The sequence below is a fragment of the Girardinichthys multiradiatus genome, chromosome 21 (assembly GCF_021462225.1).
Source record: "Girardinichthys multiradiatus isolate DD_20200921_A chromosome 21, DD_fGirMul_XY1, whole genome shotgun sequence".
Classification (NCBI taxonomy): Eukaryota; Metazoa; Chordata; class Actinopteri; order Cyprinodontiformes; family Goodeidae; genus Girardinichthys; species Girardinichthys multiradiatus.
The window spans coordinates 23781230-23801602 of NC_061813.1; the positions used below are offsets into that span (position 1 = coordinate 23781230).

General features: G+C 40.4%; 1 protein-coding gene across 2 annotated transcripts; it reads right to left on the minus strand.

Annotated features, from left to right (window-relative positions):
- Positions 1–8415: 8415 nt before the first annotated feature.
- On the minus strand, positions 8416–19744 carry spice1 (spindle and centriole associated protein 1). Of its 2 annotated transcripts, none has more exons than XM_047349064.1 (17): positions 19363–19744; positions 17887–17934; positions 17587–17727; positions 17406–17508; positions 17207–17325; positions 16774–16862; positions 13752–13888; positions 13558–13674; positions 13171–13445; positions 11152–11283; positions 10919–11054; positions 10732–10845; positions 10246–10652; positions 8970–9147; positions 8838–8901; positions 8661–8718; positions 8416–8567 (listed from the first exon to the last, which is right to left on the minus strand). In XM_047349064.1, the coding sequence occupies exons 1-17, from the start codon at positions 19459–19461 to the stop codon at positions 8508–8510; spliced, it is 2277 nt and encodes a 758-aa protein (XP_047205020.1). In that variant the 5' UTR covers positions 19462–19744; the 3' UTR covers positions 8416–8507. The 2 variants fall into 2 exon arrangements, with proteins under 2 accessions (XP_047205020.1, XP_047205019.1); XM_047349063.1 differs by having other exon boundaries at positions 13549–13674.
- Between the last annotated feature and the right edge of the window lie 629 nt (positions 19745–20373).

A 20373-nucleotide genomic window follows, 5' to 3' on the forward strand; every position in this document is an offset into this window, starting at 1 on the left:
GTTTCACGTTACAACCACAAACCTAAATGTATTTTATTGGGAATTTGGTTGACACAGAAAAATCCTGTGTTGTTGAAAATAACCCTAGAATATGTGGTATTCATTTGTATTCCGCCCCTTTTTGTATGATAAGGTAAAACCTTGTGTAACCAACTGCCCTTAGAATTCACCATTAAGACAGTAAATAGATCCCATCGGTATGTAATTAAATCTCAGTATAAATGCAGCTGATCCGTGATGGCCTCAAGGTTTTTTAGGTAGCACTTGAGGAGCTGCAGAGATCCACAGCTAAGGTGGGAGGATCGGTTGACAGGATGCACGAAGATGGACAAGAACAAACCCACAAGAAGTCCTGTTCAAAATGTGCTACGAGTCATGTGAAGGTGCTCTGGTCAGATAAAATCAAGGTAATATTTTTGGGCCACATGCAAACCTGTTTCACAGAAAACTAACCCTGAACACACCATTGTCTTCCCATCCACAGTGGAACATGGTGCTGTGGACATGTTTTTTTCAGTGGGGAGAGGGGACCTGGTCAGAGTTGATGGAAAGCTCGATGGAGCTAAAAACAGGGTAAATCTGGAGGAAAACCTGTTAGAGGTGGCAGAAGACTCAAGTCTGGGGAGGCGGTTGACCTTCCAACAGGACAGCAGCAATAACCAAACACCTACAGCAACAATGGAATGGCTTAGGTCAGAATTTAAAGTGTTAAAATGGCCCAATCAAAGACCAGACCTAAGTCCAAATGACAGCCTGTGGCAGGATGCTAAGGTTTATGTCTCTAGATGTGTAAAAACATGAGCCCCAACAGACTAATCCGATCTCTAATGAAGCATTACCATTTATCGACTAGGATGTGTTGGTATATCACATGAAATCCCAATAAATGCTTTGAGGTTTGCAATTGTGACATAACACGTTTTTCACCCATCTGTAATAGGAATCAGCACTCATACAAACAATTCATATCAGAAGTGGAAGAAAAAACCATGTTCTGACATTAGAGACTGCAGTAAACGTTTACATTTTACAGCGGTGGCTTTTGCTGCAATAATAGCACCATTTTAGGCCCATGGAAAGGTTGTTGGTGGGAAGTGGAGTGGAGTTGAGCAAAAGTGCAGTTGTTTAAAAAACCCTTTTCCTGCCTTTAGCCATTGTGCCTGAGACAGGGGTGTGTGGGGGGAAACGGAGGGTCACGCTGAGAGCTCGTTTCTCCTGCCTGTCAGAACTCTATCTGGTATCCAGCCGGAACTAATCAACTCCAATAGGCCTTCCCATTACCCAGGGTGCAATGGGCCACAGGCCGGGGGCTGGCCGGTGGGAAACAGAGGACAGGAGAAGGGAGAGATCCCCCCTTCCGACCAACACCACCTTTCTCCAAAACCCCATTCCTCCACACACGCAGGCACTCCATTACTCCACCAGCCCGTGCCGCACACACAACTCTCCCACTGTTTCACACTGAAGCAATAATAAACACTTGCAATAATATTTTCACAGCAGCCAACAGCCTGCTGCAGTTCAGAACCTCGTGCAGCTGCGGAGGACCCTTATACACACCACTCACACGCATGCTTGCACACACGCAAACATACACATGTCACGCCATGCACACACTGAAATTTAGGTCACTCTAAGGGTCATTTTTTTATGAGAAAGGGGTAGAAATCATTTAAAGCACAACTTCTTCACAGAACAGCCAAGTGCACTATAGCAAACTGAAATAGATAATGACAACAGGTTTGGTTTACACATCAAATGTATTTTATTTAAGCGCTTTACCTCCTTTAAAGTGAAGGAAAACTAAAGTATTACAAAAAAGTTATGTTATCCTACTGTGAAACTCTTTCAGTGAGTTAATATGTTGTTTGCGTTTTGCAAAATGTTTTGACAATTGTTTGAAAAAGGAATAAGACATAATGAAAAGGAGAGAAGGAGCCATTAAATATTTCTCAATGCAGCATTAAAAAAAAAACACAAAATCGAATAAACAGAGATGTGGCAAAACTTAATACTGCCCTCTGATGGCTGTAGTGCTGTACTGAAACCCTGACGGAATTTGTTTCTTTATTTATTTATATTCTTGATGGTACTGTAAAAGACAACAAAATAAAGCAATCGGAGAAAAAAAGAACTCATATTAAGTGCTTATGTATTTTATTAAGTTCATATCTGTATCTGTTGCTGGAGGAGAGGTCCATTTGTTTTAATTTGTTGTCTGCTCAGAAGTCCAGGTTTTAGGTAGCCGTGTGCAGCAAAAGTTACTTAATGCAACTAAATAAATAAAAAATTCAATATGATAGTGAAATTGATAGCATGACCATTTTTGACATGGCCCATATGGGCTGTGACCCAGGGCGGCACTATAAAGGGCGGCACGCAAGCACCATATAAAACAAGCCCTGCCTCTGACCTGGACTACAACCAATAATAATGGAATTAAATAAAAATAAGAAAACTAAACAAAAAGGCAAATAAATTGATACATTTTTTTAAAAAGGTATTTTATATACATGTTAAAAATAAATATTTAGAAATGTTTCCAATCCACCTGTTCACAGATATTACAAAGGTTATTATGAAAGCCAATGTTTTCCCATATAATTAATAATTTTCTTCATTAAAAAAAAAAAAATGACTTATGCTACTGATGAAATCTATTTTTTTTTCCACAAAAATCTTATGAAAAGATGAAAAAGAAAATTAAGAGCATAATATGGTTCCTGTTGAGTTTCTGTAGAATCTGGACTAAAAATGCAAATAAGAGCCGCACCACTTTGTTTACTGATTCAAAAAGATTACTTTGAGCGTTTGCACAAGCTTCATTGTGTGTTTTTTTGAGTGACTTTAGAGTCCTTCTCAGGGGTGAAGTGGGGGCACATTTAAACGAGTAAAGAAAACAGCCACCCCTTCTTGTTCCCCCCTACACCCCCCATAGTTTTGTAAATGTATTTGTGAATTCAGTATATCCAGGCTCGTACAAGACTGATATCTCCTCCACCACGCTCACTATAACTCAACGTTTGTGAGAATATTAGGAGTTTGCTCAGTTTGCTGAGTTGAACAGGAAGGTGGCGATCACATGGGAATTTTCTCCTGCCGTGGAGGAATATGCATTGAGAATCACTGGGCTGAGGTTAATCCCCATTCACCCAGTCTTTCACTCAGCCTGCCAGGGCATAATGACCCCTGGTCACCTCCTACTGCGTCGCCGCTGTGACCTCTGCCCCCAGGTTCAAGGCTCCTGTCTCCATTCTCCTTTATGTCAGTCTCCTGTCCATTATCTGCAATATTTACTTCTTTAATTTCCCTGCTGGACATTGTCATCATCTGCACCGATCAAAAGATTCACCATGAAGCTCTCTTTTCGCCTATCCCCTGGGTCACCCTAAAATGAAGCTCAAACAGTAGCTGAAGTGGAAACTAGTCAGTGTGTGTTGACCTATTTAGGATTTTTTGATTCAGGATATTAGGAGCAGCATGAATTCGGATCAACATCTCTTAGGTTCTGTGACGGGTTCTTTCTTGAAGACATGCAGCAACTCTCAGATATGCTTCATCTGGTATAAATAAACCTTTTTAGACCAGAAACCATTTCTTAATGGGGTTTCTACAAATTGTTCCTTTTTAAAATTGCAAACTTTTCAAGCTTCAAATCTTCACATCTCTTATTAGATTTCTTGATTATTTGTGATATGTGGCTATGAATGTTTTCATTTTTCTTTTTACAGTGTTTTGGGATTAGTATCAGAGCGCATTAAGAATTGAAAGCTACAAAACCTTGGAGAAAATGCATTTTAACACCTGAACCACAGCCGTGTGTTATAGAAATTGATGTAGATGTACATGTGTCAAGTGTAACTTGTTGTTTATGTATATATATATTTAGTGAAACTATCTAGAGACGAGTTGCTTACCTCAAATATACAGTAATAAATACTTGAAATTGATAGTTTATTATTTTATCAGCTCAACGCAGTGAGACCTTCATCTGGTTTGGTTGCAGTGGCTGTTCAGTTGTCTCATTATCAGAAGATAATCAGTCCTCAACTTAATTTTGTACTGATATCAGTCCAATTATTGAGATCTCAAGTTCCTTTTGTTGTAGTAATGATTTCATAAAATCTGTATCTCGAGATAATCTGATAATCTCTCATTTGTTGTGTTTAAAGATCAGTTATCTCAATATTTTGAGATAAGTTCTTGAGATCATTTAGTAGTAAAAGGAGTCAAGTTTTTTATTTACTGTCTTGAGTGCGATAATACAATAAATAATTAAAATGTTAATAGATTAGGAGTTAATTTAGGTGTGGTAACGATTTTAATATTTCAGTATCTCGAGATAATGTGTTCATCTGTTGTTTACGGTTTCTTTGTCTCATTGTCTAAAGATATTGCAATATTTTAAGCTTTTTTGTCACAATAAGTTTTAAATTATAATTATTTTAATTATTTTAAACCTGATTATATGGAGTATCCTATATCTTAAATGCTTTGTTATGGCAGCTTCACTATCTAATAACCTAGAAATAATACAATTTTGGCCTGGGTTTGTTGCCATAACTGTTTCTTTACTGTTTTAATATCTTGTGATTCCAATGCTTCAGTTGTTAATATATTTATTCATTCAATATTTCCAATTATTCAATGTTTTAAATGTTGGTATTACAGCAAAGATCTGGATGGTTATGCTGGTAAGACATCAAGCTAAAAAACCAATCATGTTTGCACCAAATTCACTCTGTCTAATAACATGAGTTTTGTTTTTTGTTAAAAAAAAAAGATTGTAAATCATGATTTAAAAAAGATAAACATATAAATTAGCAGCAGCCATTCTGTTTCCAAATATTTTCTTATGGAAAATGTGTCTGAGAAATTACTCCACCATTCATGGATGTTTTTGTTCTAGAAAAATGAATAGAAGTGTTATACTTGATCTTATATGTTATTTTCCCATCGTTCTTTAGTTTTGGAAAATGCTAAATTTCATAGTTTTTAACCCCCTGTAAGAACCCGGTCTTTAGCGCTTCACTTTCCCAATTCTAAGCATACAGACTGCAGAATATGCTGTTTAATGACTAACAAATCACACTCTGAGTCCATGTGTTAAAAGCTGTGCTATACAGGTCCTTCTCAAAATATTAGCATATTGTGATAAAGTTAATTATTTTCCATAATGTAATGATGAAAATTTAACATTCATATATTTTAGATTCATTGCACACTAACTGAAATATTTCAGGTCTTTTATTGTCTTAATACGGATGATTTTGGCATACAGCTCATGAAAACCCAAAATTCCTATCTCACAAAATTAGCATATCATTAAAAGGGTCTCTAAACGAGCTATGAACCTAATCATCTGAATCAACGAGTTAACTCTAAACACCTGCAAAAGATTTCTGAGGCCTTTAAAACTCCCAGCCTGGTTCATCACTCAAAACCCCAATCATGGGTAAGACTGCCGACCTGACTGCTGTCCAGAAGGCCACTATTGACACCCTCAAGCAAGAGGGTAAGACACAGAAAGAAATTTCTGAACGAATAGGCTGTTCCCAGAGTGCTGTATCAAGGCACCTCAGTGGGAAGTCTGTGGGAAGGAAAAAGTGTGGCAGAAAACGCTGCACAACGAGAAGAGGTGACCGGACCCTGAGGAAGATTGTGGAGAAGGGACCGATTCCAGACCTTGGGGGACCTGCGGAAGCAGTGGACTGAGTCTGGAGTAGAAACATCCAGAGCCACCGTGCACAGGCGTGTGCAGGAAATGGGCTACAGGTGCCGCATTCCCCAGGTCAAGCCACTTTTGAACCAGAAACAGCAGCAGAAGCGCCTGACCTGGGCTACAGTGAAGCAGCTCTGGACTGTTGCTCAGTGGTCCAAAGTACTTTTTTCGGATGAAAGCAAATTCTGCATGTCATTCGGAAATCAAGGTGCCAGAGTCTGGAGGAAGACTGGGGAGAAGGAAATGCCAAAATGCCAGAAGTCCAGTGTCAAGTACCCACAGTCAGTGATGGTCCTGGGGTGCCGTGTCAGCTGCTGGTGTTGGTCCACTGCTGTTTTATCAAGGGCAGGGTCAATGCAGCTAGCTATCAGGAGATTTTGGAGGCACTTCATGCTTCCATCTGCTGAAAAGCTTTATAGAGATGAAGATTTCATTTTTCAGCACGACCTGGCACCTGCTCACAGTGCCTAAAACCACTGGTAAATGGTTTACTGACCATGGTATCACTGTGCTCAATTGGCCTGCCAACTCTCCTGACCTGAACCCCATAGAGAATCTGTGGGATATTGTGAAGAGAACGTTGAGAGACTCAAGACCCAACACTCTGGATGAGCTAAAGGCCGCTATCGAAGCATCCTGGGCCTCCATAAGACCTCAGCAGTGCCACAGGCTGATTGCCTCCATGCCACGCCGCATTGAAGCAGTCATTTCTGCCAAAGGATTCCCGACCAAGTATTGAGTGCATAACTGTACATGATTATTTGAAGGTTGACGTTTTTTGTATTAAAAACACTTTTCTTTTATTGGTCGGATGAAATATGCTAATTTTGTGAGATAGGAATTTTGGGTTTTCATGAGCTGTATGCCACAATCATCCGTATTAAGACAATAAAAGACCTGAAATATTTCAGTTAGTGTGCAATGAATCTAAAATATATGAATGTTAAATTTTCATCATGACATTATGGAAAATAATGAACTTTATCACAATATGCTAATATTTTGAGAAGGACCTGTATGTGAGTGCAGCGCCACCTGCTGACAACAAATTGAGCTGCACCTCTTCACCCTGAACATCCAAAACGTGAAATGAGCTGAATTATAACCCAAAAACAAAACAGAGAGAAAATCCCCAGAGAACAGGTTATGATTACAATAAATCATTCCCAGGTTACCGGTGCCATCTCAGTTGGTTAATCTGTACAGTGGCTTGCAAATAGATTTCTAAACATTTTGTTACATCACAACCACAAGTTTCACTGTATTTTATTACAATTTCATGTGATAGACCTACAAAAAGTCCATCTGTGTGTAGTGTAATCTCAGTATAAATACAGCTGTTCCGTGAAGGACTCGAAGGTCTCCTAGAGAAGATTAGTGAACAAGAAGCTTCGTTGTGAAACACGGCAGAGGCTGCATTACGCTGCGGTGATGCTCTCTTTCAACAAGGTTAGGGAATCTGGCCAGTGTTGATGGGAAGATAGATGGAGGTAAATACTAGAATGCTAGAAGAAAAGCTGTAAAAAAACAAAACCAAACAAAAACACAAAGACTTGAGCTTGCAGTGAAGGTTCACCTTCAAGCAGGACTGATACCCAAAACACAACCTGAGAGACAATCATGTGGTTCAGATCAAAAGCATATTTATGTACTAGAAAGGCCTAGTCAAAGTCCAAATAAATCTGACAGTATGTGAAAGATGATGTTCACAGATTCTCTCCATCCAATCTGAAATATGACTATTTTACAAGAAAAAACGGTCAAAACGTTTCAGTCGCCCAGTGCCAAGCTGGCAGAGCCCAAAGGACCTGCAGCTCTAACTGTACTGAAAGATGGTTTAAAGTACTGATTTAGGGAAGTCTCATAGCAAAAGCTTTGTAAGAACAGGCGTTCTACATGCATGAATGTTCTTCATACATTCAACAAGCATTTATCTAGCCGAGTTTTATTATCTCCACATTCCACTAACCATGGAACAAGCTTTAGCAGTGTTATTTTTGTTATCTGGACAAGCAGATCAGGTCCTTTTTAAAATCTAGAACACTGCATCATCTGGATTGGATTATCCTACAATCATTAGGAGCCTCTTTAAAGTTTGTAATTTTATACCTTTATTTCACTTGTACAAATTCCCAAAATTAGAGGTTTATTTGGCATCTAAACCAAACCCAGTTTAAGAAAGCACATGTCCAGTCAAAACCCTAAACCAAGAGGGTCTAAAGGCAAAAAACAATTGCTGGGTTTAATTTCTTAAACTGGGTGGACTGGACAAATATATTTATGTGACAAAAACAAGAAAACGTCATCTAAATATTAACCAATTTTCTCCTTTGAAACATGGAATAAAGAGGCTGTAAACTTTTGTTCATAGACTTGGAAAATTATCTAACCCTGTTCCCACTTTTGTAGACTTTTCAAGACTGCGTGGGAACCCTGAGAAAGATGCATATGTTTAGAGATCTTGAGCTCTTACAAAAACCCAGGTAGAGGTTTATTGTCCTGCACCTTTGCAAGAAGCTCTAGATAAACCTAACCAATCCTGCTGTGAAACAGCCATTTTTACCCCTCATCACTCTGACCATTTTCGTTTCTGAATGCAACAGTTTTTGCAAGACAATTTTTTAAACTGTTCAGGAAGGAAAAAGAAAAAGATGTGGACTCCTCACAGAGAAACTTTTCAAACAACCAATATATAAAGTGTGAGAATGAAAAGCATTACAACTTTATTTCAGTTGCTAAAAAAAACAAATAAAAACATTCAGTTTGTTCAGTCTTTTTCCTTGTGTCATCTCGTGTGAGCGAACAGGGAAAACCATCCTTCCATCCGTTCTCTCCGTTTCTCTGTCTAAAGAGGAGAAAGGGAAAAAAAGATAAGTTCATTAAACGGATTCGTTCACTTTGAGAACATGGATATGATCTGAAGTTTATGAGTCTGCACCTCTAATTCTCCAGTCCGGCTCTCCAAGCCAAAGCTGTTAGAATCAGAACCAGCAGATCTGCAACACAAATATGGCCACTAATCATACTGTGCACACCTAGAGTGTAGAGATACATGTGAAAGCAATGCAGGATTTAAGTTTTGACTGTGGTCCTCTCACTCAGCTCAGCCACTCACCGTCGATGGGACCGAGACTCTCTTTCAGGTAGCAGCACCGTCTCCTCTGGGCTCTGTACTCCAGCTGAAAATAAAATGCTTTTTTAACTCTATATGGTGAGCGCAACAGAAAGCTTCGTTTACCCAGCGTACCTTCTGTGTTTGCACTGATGGCTGGTGGGAGGATGGGGGAGGCGGATGGAGAGACGCTGACCGAAATACTTTGCTTCTGCTGCTCGATAAGCTCCAACAGTCGACTCCTAGCTGCCGCACTCTGTTTGTTGAGCTCCAGCAGACGCTGCTCCACGCTGAGGGAGCTAGAGGACCCTTCCTGAAAAAGGAAACGAAGATTATCACAGTGCCGGCATGTTTTTTATGTAAAATCGTAACCTACGCAAACCACAATCTGCAAGGAAGAAGGGATGGAAAACTGGATGGATTAGTGGATGGACCAACGGAAGATGGATGGACGAATAGAAGACCAGATGCATGGACCAACTGATGAATGGACAAACGCTGGTGGATAGAACGATCACACAATAAAATTGGAAATAAAAAAACAAGTATTTTTCTACACGTTCTTTTTCCATCCTGATCGAGAAGCAAAAAATACTTTTCCAGACTGGGTAGGAACCCTGTACACGTGTGGGTGAATTATACAGACAGTCAGCGAAAACCAAAATCCTACGCAGACATTTCTTTACATTAAATCATCTAGAAATGAGCGGTTTACCTCGTGACATTAAGTTAATAAGATCTTAAAATGAGATTTCTCATCAGAATGAGATAAGCGCTGCTCATTCAGCACAGGTAGCAGTCCGGTTATTTCACTATGTTGAGATTAGATCGTAAAATTATGTTGTGGTAACCATTACACAGAAATAATGCGATTTTGAGATCATTGTTTAACAGCTCATCTACTCACCTCAAGCAATGAGGTCCTGAAGGTTGTTTTTGCTGCGATAGAAACTTAATATTTACATTCTCTCAAAGGAATGAGAGTTTGTTACGGCATGTTTATATCATTATCTTGAAATAACGAACCCATGAGATTGTTTCATTGTAATAACTGTGTAATTATCTCATTATCTGAATGAGATGATTAAGATACAAGAGCTTGATTTCTTGAGATTTTGGGTAAATCTATTTATTTTAATACAATAATCACAACAGTGGATTAAATGTTGATCCCAATGTCCTAAAACCGAATCCAAGCCAACCAGTCTAACACTGTCATGATATGACATTGATTTAGGTACCTCATATTTATGTAAAATGCATTTTTTTCTCCATAGCATTAGTTTTTTCTCTTCATAAAAGGTGTTTTTCTCTAAAGAATTGAAAAAATACAAATGCAGAAAATGGGAAAATGTCTGTTTAGGCTTTTATCGAAGGTTTCTGGAGCAAATCAACGACTGAATAAGCTCACCTGAGAAGTTGCAGACATTCCTTCTGGAGACTGAAGATGCTGGCCTCTCTCTGAGCTGCTGGACCCAGATATTCTCCTCTCTGCAACACTCTGAGGCGTGACTCTGCCCATGCTGACTGGGCTTGACTTACTCTGCTTGTTGCTGCAGTTGGGCGGTCCTGTGACCCCTGACCCGAGGCTCTTTGTCTGGCTGAGCTGAGCCTTGATCAGGTGGTTCTGTCTTCTCAGCTCAGCAATCTCAGCCAGCATGGCTTCTGCAGAGGGCAGGGACTGGGGTTGATTTGAGGTGAGTGACAATGAGGAGCCAGAGGAAAGTTTCTTGAGTCTTGAGGTAGAGACATGAGAGTGGACATCTTCACAAGAACGCTGGATATCTGAAGGGGAATGCAGAGGTAGCAGATGACCTCCTGGAAAAGAAGGGAAGGAACAAAATTAGCAATTTTCAGTTAAATGTAAACGGATTAATTGAGGTTTCTTTAAAGTTACCAGGACTTTGCTGCCAGTTATCACTTTGTCGAGGTGGGGAAAGGAGGACAGCAGGAGAAACTCTGGCTTGTGTTTTCTCAAGAGGTCTCTCAACGCCAGGAGCGGACTGACAAACTGCACAGCGACGATTCATTATAACACATATACAGCAAATGTACACACCGCATTCATCTAGACTGATTTATACCATAAGACTGGGACCCTCCTTCATCAGAGTCTTTGGGTGGGTTCATCTGTTCCCCCAGCAGTCCCAGTCCTCCCATCAAGAGAACCACTGAATCCAGCTTCTGCTCCAGCTCCACTGTCTGTTGCTGTAACCCTGCCTGACCAGTTAAACGACAGACAACAAGAAAAACAAAACATAAAGGAATAACACTTGAAAAGTCTAGACTCTAGACAAGAAACCTCACTCAGTGTCACCTGCAAGGCGGCAGCCTCTTCTCTCAAGGTCATGGTTTCAGCTGTTAGAGCGTCGATAAGGCCGCGCTGCTCTTTCAGTTCCTCCAGCAGTCGTCTTCTTTCATCGGCTTCTTTCTGAGCTTCAGCTTCTCTCTTACAAAAAAGAAGCAAAGGAACAAATAAAACATCAAATCGATGAGTGATTTATACTCTTGCTGTTGCCGCAATTGGGTTAACGTGAGAGAAGCCTTAAACCCTCCATGATGGCTCCAGAGACAAAAAGTATTTATACCCCTTTACAATTCTTGCACCTTCTCACATTAAAGTAAAAAAAAATCTATATTTGTGAAGTAGAGGGAAAAGGATACGTGTATTTTCCTTTTTTTTTTTTTTTACAGAAGCTGAAAATTGTGGCATGCATTTGTATTCATCCATCTTTACTCAAATACTCCTAAATAAAATCCAGTCCAACCAGCTGCCTTCAGAGGTCACCTAGTTAGGAAATAGTCCTCCTGTTTCTAACTGATCTCATTTACAAACCTACCAAGACACGGCCATCCGCCAAGACTGCACCAAGGCAAAGGAGAGCATTAAACACAGAACCCAGGAGGCTTGTAGCATCTTTGGAGGAGCGGTGAAGCTCCACAGCTCAGGTGTGAAAATCTGTCGGCAAGACAACTATTAGTCATGCACTCCACAAATCTGCTTTTTATGGAAGTGTGGTAAGAAAAAGCCTAATACAGAAAGAAAGTCATGAGAACTCCAACTTGCAGTTTTCCAGAGCAAACATGTGGAAGAAGATGCTGTGGTCAGATGAGAGCAAAATGGATTATTTTGGCCAATGCAAAACATCATGTGTGGCAGAAACTAACACTGCACATCACCCCGAACACATTATCCTTACTGCTAAACATGGTGGTGGCAGCATCATGCTGTGGGGGAAGTTTCTCTTTGGCAGTGAAAGGGAAGCTGGTTAGAGTTGATGGGAAGATGGGTGCTGCTAAAAATGGGACAATCCTGAAAGAAAACCTGTTAGAGGCTGCAAAAGACCAGCCTTCCGGCAGGACTACATCCCTGACTCATAAAGCTAGAGCTACAATGGACTGGTTAAGATCAAAGCATTTTCATGTGTCTGAATGGCCCAGTCCAAGTCCAGACTTTCTGCTTTCCATTCATCCATTCTGACCGAGCTTGAGCTATTCTGCAAAGAGTGGACAAAAGAAAAGCCAGTCTGTAGAGACACCCTAAAAAGCTTGCAGCTGTAACTCAAGTGAAAAGTGGTTGTCCAATGTACTGACTCAGGGGGGCTGAATAAAAATGCATGTCACAATTTTTATATGTATAACACACAATATAGAAAACCAAAAAAGTTCTGGTAACTTTCAGCGACCTCAATTAATCAGTATTCATATAAATTGGCTAATTTTGTTCCGTCCCTTCTTTTCCGGGAGGTCATCTTTTACCTCTGCATTCCCTCCAGATGTCCAGTGTTCCTGTGAAGATGTCCAATCTCAGGTCTCTACCTCGAGCCTCAGGAGACTTCCCTGTGCCTCCTCATTGTCACTCACCTCTAGTCAACCCCACTTCCTGTCCTCCACAGAAGCAATGCTGGCTGATTTACCTTCCACTTTATAATTATGCATCACTTTGCATTGGTCTATTGCATAAGATCCCACTTAAATACATTGACAATTGTGTTTGTACAATGTGAACAAGTTTAAAGGGAGTAGAAATACTTTAGCAAAGCACTACATTTTTGGATCATGCAAATAGGCTCTCGAGATCAAGCATTAGGTTTGGTCTCTTGCAACTTTCTGGCAATTTTAAAGAAATTCATGCTCAAAGTGAAAAAGACCTGCAGTACTATGAGCATCTGAAAACAAGGTCAGGATGAAAGAATAGCAGCAGAATTATGACATTCTCACATACAAAAACCATTTAGGATATTTACTGAAAAGAGCAAACCACTCAATATTCAAACTGTATATTATGTCCATGAGGCTGTTTGATAATAAAGAATTCCCAGATGTTCTGAAGTACCTTTCTGAGGAGGTGGACTAAACGTCCAAGTGTGGAGACCAAGGCAAAGGAGAATCCGGTAAGAGCTTGTCTTCTGTGATGTTCTGGACTTCCTGCTGATTCTGGTACCGTGTCAGGACTCACAGCGTCCAAGTCTGCCTTGACTTGACCCAACATATCCTGCAGCAGGCCCAGGCTGGACTGGTCTCCATTAAGAGAAGTAACTGAGGAGCCATCCAGCTCCAAGGTCTGAGAAACACACTTCCTGGTCTTTCCAGGGTGTTTGCTGATTCTTCCTGAGAAACATTAAAATGTGTTTCTACTAATACGGTAGAATTCAGTTACTGAATTATTCATTTCAGGACAAATATTTATAAATCAGTTCGTTGTAGAAATTACCCGACTGACTTAAAGGAAGGTCCGGATTCAGGACCTGGGACACTACGACAGAAGTCTCCTTCTCGTCTTCATCTGATGGACGCTGTTTGGACAGAACACGCTGAACAGCAACAGTGGCGTTGAGAGCTGAAATGAAACGGCTAGAGGAGTCATACAATCCATTTACACCATGAATTAAACAGAACCATTTGGATCAAGCTTACCGGTTGGGTCAGGTGCTCCGCCTGATGTGATGGGGGTCACAGGGACGTTCTCTTTATCTCCTGGATGAGATCTGAGTTGATTAACTTTGTGTTTCTGCATTGCTCTACCCTGAGCCTTCATTTTCCTTAGATTTGTCCTGCGAACACAAACACAATGATTTACATATACTGGTCCTTCTCAAAATATTAGCATATTGTGATAAAGTTCATTATTTTCCATAATGTAATGATGAAAATTTAACATTCATATATTTTAGATTCATTGCACACTAACTGAAATATTTCAGGTCTTTTATTGTCTTAATACAGATGATTTTGGCATACAGCTCATGAAAACCCAAAATTCCTATCTCACAAAATTAGCATATTTCATCCGACCAATAAAAGAAAAGTGTTTTTAATACAAAAAACGTCAACCTTCAAATAATCATGTACAGTTATGCACTCAATACTTGGTTGGGAATCCTTTTGCAGAAATGACTGCTTCAATGCGGCGTGGCATGGAGGCAATCAGCCTGTGGCACTGCTGAGGTCTTATGGAGGCCCATGATGCTTCGATAGCAGCCTTTAGCTCATTCAGAGTGTTGGGTCTTGAGTCTCTCAACGTTCTCTTCACAATATCCCACAGATTCTCTATGGGGTTCAGGTCAGGAGAGTTGGCAGGCCAATTGAGCACAGTGATACCATGGTCAGTAAACCATTTACCAGTGGTTTTGGCACTGTGAGCAGGTGCCAGGTCGTGCTGAAAAATGAAATCTTCATCTCCATAAAGCTTTTCAGCAGATGGAAGCATGAAGTGCTCCAAAATCTCCTGATAGCTAGCTGCATTGACCCTGCCCTTGATAAAACACAGTGGACCAACACCAGCAGCTGACACGGCATCCCAGACCATCACTGACTGTGGGTACTTGACACTGGACTTCTGGCATTTTGGCATTTCCTTCTCCCCAGTCTTCCTCCAGACTCTGGCACCTTGATTTCCGAATGACATGCAGAATTTGCTTTCATCCGAAAAAAGTACTTTGGACCACTGAGCAACAGTCCAGTGCTGCTTCTCTGTAGCCCAGGTCAGGCGCTTCTGCCGCTGTTTCTGGTTCAAAAGTGGCTTGACCTGGGGAATGCGGCACCTGTAGCCCATTTCCTGCACACGCCTGTGCACGGTGGCTCTGGATTTTTCTACTCCAGACTCAGTCCACTGCTTCCGCAGGTCCCCCAAGGTCTGGAATCGGCCCTTCTCCACAATCTTCCTCAGGGTCCGGTCACCTCTTCTCGTTGTTCAGCGTTTTCTGCCACACTTTTTCCTTCCCACAGACTTCCCACTGAGGTGCCTTGATACAGCACTCTGGGAACAGCCTATTCATTCAGAAATGTCTTTCTGTGTCTTACCCTCTTCCTTGAGGGTGTCAATAGTGGCCTTCTGGACAGCAGTCAGGTCGGCAGTCTTACCCATGATTGGGGTTTTGAGTGATGAACCAGGCTGGGAGTTTTAAAGGCCTCAGGAATCTTTTGCAGGTGTTTAGAGTTAACTCGTTGATTCAGATGATTAGGTTCATAGCTCGTTTAGAGACCCTTTTAATTATATGCTAATTTTGTGAGATAGGAATTTTGGGTTTTCATGAGCTGTATGCCAAAATCATCCGTATTAAGACAATAAAAGACCTGAAATATTTCAGTTAGTGTGCAATGAATCTAAAATATATGAATGTTATATTTTCACCATGACATGATGGAAAATAATGAACTTTATCACAATATGCTAATATTTTGAGAAGGACCTGTATGTGCAGTTTCAATCAGACGTTCACATACAGTCATCGTTCACATGAACATGACATCACGTTGTAAAACTGCTCTTTTTCACTGGTGAAATAATTAAACAACAACATTCTTGACATTCTCTAATCCATACAGTGTCAAATATATACATACATACACCCCCTAATTGGTTAAATTCCCCTTTCCAAATATGAGAAAAAGCTTGGACTTTTGGTAACCATCAACAAGTTTCTGGCATAAGTAAGACTGGACATTTGACCACTCTTCTAATCACAGAGCTCATATAAATTGGTTTTCTATCACAGATCCAGCTTTTAAACATAGTAAAACACACTTTCCATTGGGTTGAGTTTAGGGTCATTCCAGAGGCTTGATATTAGTCGGATTTATCCATTCTAAAAGTCAGGGTCCACAGTGAAGTCAGTTTAACATCAACATGAACTCAGAGGGTGTCGACCAAGAAAGAATCGTTTGCTCCAAAATCAGAATAATCAAACCAAATGTCTTTTGGAGAAAACTTTCACGGCCAGGGGAGACAAACGTTGAGCTGTTTGGCCACAATGAAAAGAAAGTTCCCTGGAATCAAGGTAAGATCTTAGGAACACAGTAGCAACTATAAAATATGGTAGTGGTAGCATCATGCTGCGGTTCTGTTTTTGTTGTCAGTGGTGTTGATGCATTGGACAAACTAACTGGAATAACAGAGTAGAAGAACTACATCCACATTTTCCATATTCACCTCAAATAAACAGCTGAGACGCAACTGGGTGTTCCAACAGGTCAAGGATGCCAAGCACTGATCAACACTGGTTTTGGAATGGATAACGCAAGCTAGCATTAAGCTTCTGGAACGAAGTCAACCCTGATGTAAATTTATGAACTACGCTAAAAAGCTGGTATCAGGAAACCAGCTACTTTAAATGATCTCTAACATTTCTGATGAGTTAACGATTATCCAGTCAGAACCATGCTGAAACCTGCAAAAATATGCTGTTTCTTTCCAAGTAAGTAAGGGGACTTTTAAACAAATATCACTGAGGGAGGGTGTATGTATATATTTGACCCTGTATGTATAATTCATACTGGTGTTGACTAGAAAAACTTCAACACCGGTGTGATGAAGTTTCTCTTCATTGTAACTCCAAATGCCGCGTTTGAAATCCATGCAATGTTTTGCTCTATAATCCTTCTATCCGTGAAAAAGAACATTTTAGATGAACTGAATCCCAAACTGTTGGATTAATACCTTCTGACGACACGACTCTCTGAGCAGCATGACGGATAGGTATTCTCATCTGTGTCGTCCTCCTTAGAAACCTCTACTTCATTAAGAGCCTGAAATAAACAATGTCGGTGCCGTCAAAACCCCATACAGCAACCTAAAAGATAATACGGTCAGTCAGTCATTTTCTACCGCTTATTCCATAGTGGGTCGCAGGGAAGCTGGTGCCTATCTCCAGCAGTCTACGGGCGGGAGGCGGGGTACACCCTGGACAGGTCGCCAGTCCATCGCAGGGCAACACACAAACAACCAAGCACACACTCATTCATACACCTAAGGGCAATTTAGAGAGACCAATTAACCTAACAGGTATGTCTTTGGACTGTGGGAGGAAGCCGGAGTACCCGGTGAGAACCCACACATGCACGGTAGATAATAAGGTGTCATCATTAAATACCTCTTGATCCATCATGGATTGGCTGAGAAGGGACAGCTGGGTTGGAGGATCTGGTTTCTGGAGAACAGGCAGTTCAAAGTCAGAGTCACAGTTTGGAGCCACAGTCACACTGAATTGCCCTGTGGAAGTCAAAAGGAGGACATTAGGCATAATTTTCTCAAACTGATGTACATAATCTTTATCCAACAACATTGATTACCAGTCTGCCTCCGTGGAGCATCTCCAAACAGGTCTTTGACCACAGCCATGGCCCGGTCAGACCTGGCCAGCACATCCTGCAGCAGCAGCTGATCAGAGAAAACCTGCAGAAACACATCACCTTTCCACTGAGCTGTGCTTAAAACTGTGAAGAAGAACGACAGTTTATTCAGCTCACACACCTCTCTGATGATGCTGAGGCTGGCCTGGTCCAGGTGTGCGGGGCTCCCAGGATGTCTGAGACGACGTTTGAGGGCTTTCTCTCTAAGCTCCCACTGAGCTGTAGCTTTGTTGTGAGACTTGTGGATCTCATGTCGATGACTCTGAAGTGGAGAACAAAATGGAATCCGGTAAGATTATCATTTGATGTCCTACATGCAATAAAATATTATATCAAACACTGTGACCAAGTTGTTATGTACATAAACCACCCTGTGACAATTTCCCCTTATAAAATAAATGTTATGATTTAAAGATCTTACCAGCTCAGCAGGAGTCAGCTTGTGCACAGAGAGATCATTGACAGTGCTCTGCAACAAAAAAGCTCAATGATTAGATTTTAAAATAAAGTTCAGCAAAACGTAAAAATAAAATTAAAAACCTGAAGCTTTTAGGTCTTCATGATTTTAGTGCCACAATAGTTGTAGGGGTTCATATATCCAGTCAATGATTGGGTTCTACTATTTAAATGTAACCTCAAGTGTATTTAAAATTAAAAATTCCACCTTGTCATTATTTATTAAACAAAAACTAAGCAAACATTTTTTTTAAATGGGTGTGCCAAAACACCAAGTACTTTCTTTACTGCACGGACAGGATAGGTAAAGTGGCAGCAATATGCTGCTAATCAAAGCACCTGGTTAGATTATTACTACCAGGTAAAGAAGCGTTTCAGGATATTGCTGCTCTGGAGCATTCAGGTGTGGGTCAACACAAAGGCCAAGGAGAAAAGACATCAACAATAATCTTAGAGAAGCAGTGGCTGCTACCTTTTAAGGCCTAGTTAAACAATTTGAAGTCTAACACTGAACAGTAAGGATGATTATTCACAAGTGGACAACATTTTAGACAACAAAGGAGCAGACAAGCAAGCAGATTCACTTGGAAGTCTGGCATATTTCAGTTTATACAGGCCTGGCTAAATATGTTTACTGTAAAAACAGACAGTACAAAAAAACAAGTATCGTGTTTTTTGGAATGTTTGCCAAGACTGAATCAAACTCACAATTTGTTACTAAAAGTATTCTTCTATAGTCACTTAGTTTAAACGTACATATGAAATATGAAAGAAGAATAGAGAGTAAACAAATCTGACAACAAAGGGTATAAAATAAGTTCAGTTATAAGTGCTGCAAGGTATTTTATTTTAAATAGCTAATACTGTACCCGAAATGGCATTAGTGCAAGTGACAGCATGCTTGGTTTGTGGTTAAAGGGAGTAGTTATGCAACTGGATGGCCACAGCTAGGTGGAATGAGTATTTCAAAGACTAGTTGATAGCTGTCAAGCACGGTGGTTGCGGGCTGATAATTTGTATGGATCTGGATATCTTGTTCTCATTTAGTCACCAGTGACCTCCCCTGTATACCACTGGTTCATGCAGGCAATGTTGTAAAGAGGAGTGAGCCAAAGTTCCTCCATAACTAAATGAGCGACTGATAAAGTCACACAAAAACGAGCAGCTTAAGGTGACTCTACAACCTATTGATTTATGAGGTGTACTTCCACGCATAGCTTCTCCATCTTCATGTTTATTTAAATAAATAATGACAGTGGGAATTTGCCTTTCCATTATTGTACGTTTTACAATGTTTGTGTTTATGAACTGTATTTAATTTACTATCCTCTCGTTTTAGCCAGGGCCTCAAAGCCAACAAAAGTGGATTGTGCTGTTATCTTTAAACCCTTATTAATTAAACGCAGTAGATTTTGTATAAATTTTTCCTGCCACTACTCACCACCCAGTCTTTCCTTGGAGCTGCTGTCTTCTTAGGGCGAACAGGTCTTTTTCCTTTGGCTTGCTGCTGCTGCGGACGCCCCACTCTCACGAACGACATCTATTCAGACCGTAAATTAGCTCAGAAGCTAACCGTTACACAAACACAAAACCAACGCGAACCCCCCTGTATTTTCTAAATTTCTGCTTCAGTCGTCAAGGCTAATTAAACCTGGAAAACACTTTTAAGTCTGAAGCCACGGTGAGCAGCAAAATAGATTTTTACACGGATATAAATATTACAGAGAAGCTAACAGCATTTAGTGACAGTACAATCTCCCGTTCAGGTTTTTCAGGGACAGTTTTTAAACTGTCGCGCGCCACTTCCTGTGCTGTTGCCACGGATACCTTTGCTTCCTCCTCTGGATCACAACACCAACTTCAAGGCTCACTACCGCCACCAACTGGGCTGACTGAATGCATGAATGATTTACTCATAAAGCACTTTTCACAGGCATATTGTCACCTAGAGCTACACAAGAGAAGATATAAAGTTCATCAGTTAGTAAGGCTACAAAAGAAGAAATGCTCCAGATAATTTAAGAGTAATTATGAATAAAATTAATTAATAAGCACAAAAGTGAGATTGTGTGCATTCTGTAGCGTCTCTGATCACGACTACGTGACTTAGACATTTGAGTTACAATGTTCAGAAAACGTATTCATACCCCTTGAATTTTTTCAACAAACTTCAAGGTAGTGTATCTGGGTTTAATGTGAGAGACCAACACAGAGCAGCTCATTTCATTGTGAAGTGAAAAGAAAATCGTACATGGTTTTCCCAATTTTTTACATGTAAAAATCTGAAAAATGTATTTGTTGTATTTGTCTACCTGTCTATAATCGAATCTGAGTATATTCATAAATGGGATTCCACCTAGAAAGATGTGATCGACGACCTAAACCGAAAAAAAGAGCATTAATCAGAGAACAGAAGAATATTTTTAAAGGACAAATATTAGACACTCCATAA